This window comes from Triticum urartu, chromosome 3A (assembly GCF_056163025.1).
Source record: "Triticum urartu cultivar PI428250 chromosome 3A, HENAU_Tu73, whole genome shotgun sequence".
Taxonomy (NCBI): Eukaryota; Viridiplantae; Streptophyta; class Magnoliopsida; order Poales; family Poaceae; genus Triticum; species Triticum urartu.
The window spans coordinates 68924298-68929565 of record NC_141875.1 but is presented as its reverse complement, the minus strand read 5'-3'; the positions used below and the strand labels follow the sequence as shown (position 1 = coordinate 68929565).

General features: G+C 52.2%; 1 protein-coding gene across 1 annotated transcript; it reads right to left on the bottom strand.

Annotated features, from left to right (window-relative positions):
• Positions 1 to 2242: 2242 nt before the first annotated feature.
• LOC147978612 (uncharacterized) lies at positions 2243 to 4255 on the bottom strand. Its single transcript, XM_087546408.1, has 3 exons — positions 3680 to 4255; positions 3022 to 3218; positions 2243 to 2922 (listed from the first exon to the last, which is right to left on the bottom strand). The coding sequence occupies exons 1-3, from the start codon at positions 4143 to 4145 to the stop codon at positions 2527 to 2529; spliced, it is 1059 nt and encodes a 352-aa protein (XP_087402534.1). The 5' UTR covers positions 4146 to 4255; the 3' UTR covers positions 2243 to 2526.
• Positions 4256 to 5268: the final 1013 nt, after the last annotated feature.

Genomic DNA, 5268 nt, shown 5'->3' with positions numbered 1-5268 from the left:
TGTCCCGACATTCTAAGAGAAGGTGGTCAACTAATTCATGCTCCTAACCATCTAATTGCCGAATCATGGCATATCAGGTCCTAGGCACTACTAACCATCTGTTCATCTTTCTTACTGATCACGACGCATCACCTCTGCTGCAACTTTTTTTTTTGCCGTGGCATTATCGTTCCTAGTTAAGTAGCAAGCACCCTGGAAATGAAGAGTGGTCCGGATGTTTGGATCCTCTAAAAGCTGTTTCGTGCAAACAAGACAAGATCGATTCGTTGGCTGTGTCATCTTCTGCTACTGCCATGGAGCTGTGTATTAACTCGTGTTTGCGCGTCAAGTAGTACTCCCTTTGTAAACAAAATATAAGTCCCTTTAGATCACTATTTTATTGATAAGTAGTGATCTAAACGGTCTCATATTTTTTTATAGAGCGAGTACATCCTTAACCATGGTTCTTTTGGATGAGCCGTCGCCCTCAGGCATGTTTCTCACATCATATCCGTGGGAACCTTCCACTTATTGAAATGTGGAAGCAACATAAACATGCGTCTCCGAGTAATCCGCGGACTGTGGAAGTGTCACCAGAAACAAAAGTCAGGCACGAGCTTGTACTACATGTAGCCGTAGGCATTTTTTCTTCCCTTCCCGCCGAAGATTACTTGCTTACGGGAAGAAGCAAGGCAAGCAATCATCGTACCACAACCGCTTAAGATGAGTCACAGTTTGACCATCACATGTTAATCATCATTCCGTGAGCGGGACGGCCTCGCCACGCGGCACGCGCGCAGAAGTATAGCAGAACAAAAGAAGGGATTATTAGGTTCGTCGACCCATCCAGGTTCAGATCACGGGACAGCGCGACGAGTCTTTGCCGTGCACACCGAGCACACACAGCATGCTAGAATTGCTAGCAGCTGATGTAGTTCCGTTTCTGCGGCCGCTTCATGGTGACAAGTGCGCGCGTGAGAAGGACCCGGATCAGACCCGGACCTGCGACCTGTGTGAACCGAAATGGGGCCGTACAGTGCACCGTCGACTGCTGATGCTGATTGATCTGTTGGCTGGCTGGCTGCTCCTGGTCGAGGCCGGCCAGCCGGCGACCGGGACCAAGGCGAGCGGCCAATGGGGAGGCGACCGGTGTTCCGGCGTACTGCCTTGCCGGGACCCCTGGGTCGGGGTGGCTTGTTTTGACGCCGTGCCAACGTGTTTGGCCTGGCCGCACTGTGCGCGTCGCCGTCCCAACCGTCCGTGACTTCGCCGTCCCAAACCGTATGAACCGGGCCATGTCAGTCGTAACTCGACAAATACGTGAACCTAAGTTCGTACCGCCAGCGACCGTCTTCGGTGTATTTACACCGTACTGCTGCTCCCTGTCTCTACATGTGCTGTGCACCTGGGTTATCGATTGAATCTGTTTCGTGGGTCAGTGGGTGGCAGATAAGGCGAGAAAAGAAGACATAAAAAGAAGCTTATCCTTCCCTCCGGATCAGACGATCAGAGATAAGATGGTCAGCACACCACACCACACCAGCTTTGTTTGTCCGATATTTTCCCTTGCCTCAATCGTCACTTTACATCGTCGATCGCCAACCGTTTCCGCACGTCAACCAACATAACAACACTCCTTCATGTGCAGGGGGCGCATCATATCCTTAACCTTTACCCACTCTTCCGCCTTTTTTATCTCCCGCTCGGATTAGTTCCTTCCTAATCGCGCGATCTTTTGTTAGGTAATCGGCATCATCATTCATTTTCATCAGCAAAGCAACCTGACGAGACGGCCAAGATAGAGCGGATCGAAACTTTAGATTAGATTAGAAATAGGAAAGAAATTCGTGCGCAACGCCGGAACATCCATCCATCTCAGGAGAGCGACGCATGTCGCGGGCGCCAACCACCGCGGTTCGTCGTGCCAAGTTAGCAAGCAACGAGCTCGCTGCCGCCACCTGTCACCTCCGGCGCCAGTCACCGGACGCCATTGGCGCACGTCGGGATCCTATTCCGCGCCCCAGATCTTCAACGACACGGACGTGACCGGCGCGGGTGAATTATGCAGGTCCGTTTTAGTCCCCCGGGGCTACCGAACCATATCATCGACTCATCATTATATTTACTGTTGCAGAAATCCTGAACGTTGCCGGTGATTGGCCGCGCGTCCTTGTCAGTGATCCAGTGCGAGCATAACCGGTGAATATTTTGTGAGCTAGAGACAAGACCCGCTGGCTGCTTTGCCTTTGTGTCAACATAAAGATGATGCCAATGAGGCCCGTTCCTTGTTTATTTGCATGGCTAAATTAGGCCAGTAAAGTTGGGCCTTGTGATGGTGATAATACAGGATGGTTATGGATGGATCGGTGATGGCATTTCTTAATGCCATGCCAGCAACACACGCACACTGACTGACATACTACTGTTAATGTAGCACGCCACTAGCAAAAGCTCTTTCTTCTTGTTGCTGTTCTTCTTCGTCGTCGTCGTCGTCTACGGAAAGATCTCTTTTAAGCCGTCGCTCCGGTGGGTGGTCTTTTGCTCGCTCTAGGTGACCCTGATGGTTCCGAAAAAGGGCGTCCTCGGCGATGGCGACGAACCGGCGGCAGCACCGGCCTGCTGGTCGGTCTTCCGGGCGGCCGTGGACGAGATCTTGAGCTCCAGGTCAGGCGCCTGCCGAGGAGGATTCGCATTTGCCACCAGGCCCAGGGAAGGAGGGAGCTTCGGTGCACGGCTCGCTGACGGTGCGCCGATCATCGACGACGGCGGCGAGCAGCTCGGCATCAGAGTCAGGCACGGCGGTAGCGCCGCGTCCGGCCTCGGCCGGCTGGCGCCCAGGGAAAGAGCAGGGAACGTTAACCCCATCGCGTCCACGGAGCTGGTGGCATCGGGTTTCAGCCTGTGACGACGCTCGGTGGCTCCCCTGTCGCCATTTTTCTCCACCTGAAGAGAACATTGGAAGAGGCCGTACCATGTCAGCTGTGTAGTTACTTCTACTACGTGCAAGTGCAACGAGGATGACGATGAGGGGGTAGCACGTACGACGTCGAAGAGGCTGGACCGCCGCTTCTTCTGCGCGAGGCCGGCCTGCCGGAGGAAGTACTTCTGGGCGTGGCTGGCGACCTGCGTCGGCGTGCGTGTGGTGACGAAGTGCCGGGAGATGCCTCGCCAGTCGCCTTTCCCGAGCTTCTCCAGGCCGGCCAGGAACCTCCGGTGCTCGTCCTCGGTCCATGGAACCCCTGCTCACGATCCACTTACAAGTTCAGTACTGCATCATAAACGTAATTTGACATCTTATAAGATGTTAATTCTACCAGACTTAAATAAATGATATTTAATCCCCTGAAATAAATGACAAAGTAGCTGCAGGGATGGGAGTTGCAAGTTGCAACCCCTGAGGCATCGGTCTGAACCTTAACAAAGTCAGCTGCCATGCTATCGCTCATCAAGTTGGCTGACAAATTGACGGACAGCAACTAATTCGAGAAGAGGATCCAAACACTGATGCATCTAAGAATCTTCAGATTTTTAGTTAAAAAACCAAGTATCTTCAGATATTTTTTCTTAGTGAGACCATAGATATCATGATGATTATCACAGATTATAATCTCCCAGATCCTTAATGAAGCGTGTCACGGTGGTGTACCGACTACATACCGACCCAACGAACTGTTCAAGAAATCAGGACACACGAACTCACCTTTCTTCCTCTCTTGAGCCCTGCCCATGAGCCCGTCGGAGAGGTACCCGTGGCCCATCTTCTCCGGGCTCTCCTCCACCGAGACGAGCGACGACGACGACGACACGGACGACGACGAGTTGGACGCGGCGACACCCACGGCCGCGGCCGCCGCGTAGTAGGCCGACGCGGTCGACGACAGGCACTCCATGCTGAAGCACTTCTTGAGAGGCGCGGCGCCCACCTGCAGCTGCACCCCAAACAGCCTCAGCCCACCGCCGCCGCCGCTCTCAACGCCTCGGTGCCCGCCGCAGGTCCTCGAGTTGTGGCCATTGTGGCCGCAGCTCGAGCATTTCCTCGCCATGCCGATCGACGGCACAGTGAAACCAACACGGCTGGACGGAAGGATGGAGAAGAAGGAAATGATTCCTCTGGCTCTTAGGCCCCGAGATAAGACGATGGTGTGGACTGCGGGGAGACGTAGCATCCGGGGCTTAATAGGGGAGAAAGGCGTGGCGGGGGACTGGCGATTTGCTGGGGAGCGCACACCTGTGCCGACGACGGCGACGCATTGGCATCGTCCCCCTTTAAGGTATTGACAATTCAATCAGGCGCCGGGAGCGCTGGCGTATTTAACTGCACCCGGAATCCGGCGGAATCTGCCCAGTCTCTGGATGCCAATAATGCCATCCCCCCGTCGCCCTCATGCTGTGTATGTTGCTCCTGTATGGCTCATATCAGGAATCTTACTTATACCCTCGCCTCTCCATGTTTCTTTTGCCCAAGTCCGACATGGTTAACCGATTGGAAAAGTCTTGTGCTAGCCTCTTTAGGGAAAAAAAGACTCCTATAATGTTGCACTACTAATGACACTGAAAGTCACACGAGCAATGTGAACTGTGAAGTGCCAGGAAATATCTACGGATCAATGGATGGATCGGCGTGGAAGACGTTTCATTCACCCCCAGATCCATTTCCAAGTTGCAGCAGTAAACAAGATCAGAGAAAGATACTGTTTTGCTAGGTCCCTGACTGAGTGGCTTGGAATCTTATGTTCTAGTGCACGCAACTATAAGAAAACGAAATAGGAGATTCAGCGGAGATAGGGCTGTGATTAACAAAACTCGGAATACAAGGTTGTTAGGCCTCCATTGTTTCAAGGACTAAGGACACTGGCTAATAACAGGACTGACAGGGAAGAGGCCTTTCTATGCAAGCAAGCAAGCATATTGTTATCAGGGTTAGGTGCCAAGATCCAAGATTGGACCAAAAAGTCGTCACCGTAACAACCACAAAAGGGAGATATGCTAGTATTATCTACCTTCCACAGCCATTAGAAAATAGGGTTTGCTGGCTATAGTTTATTTTTGGTTCCAGGGTAGAAAATGTCAGACAACTGCTTGTTCTACTCCTGCTCCCTCGGTTTGTGCTGTGTTCTCACTGGACTTTTGGTAAAATGGGCATTTTTTTTACTATGCTTCCAGCTTCCTACCATGATCTCTCTTCACATCCATTGGCAGACCAAGTAATCAACAACCAGCCAGTCTTTGGTCTTCAAGACTACTAATATGGAGTTGGAGATAAGATGAAGTCTGTCCTACCCTAATCCA

What these genes read in the sequence shown, in the direction of transcription:
- LOC147978612 (XM_087546408.1), bottom strand. Translation starts at nt 4,145, where the DNA reads ATGCTACGTCTCCCCGCAGTCCACACCATCGTCTTATCTCGGGGCCTA. An exon ending in GGCTCAAGAGAGGAAGAAAG is followed by an intron (nt 3,219 to 3,679) that starts GTGAGTTCGTGT and finishes GATCGTGAGCAG; the next exon opens with GGGTTCCATGGACCGAGGAC. An exon ending in GGTCCAGCCTCTTCGACGTC is followed by an intron (nt 2,923 to 3,021) that starts GTACGTGCTACC and finishes TGTTCTCTTCAG; the next exon opens with GTGGAGAAAAATGGCGACAG.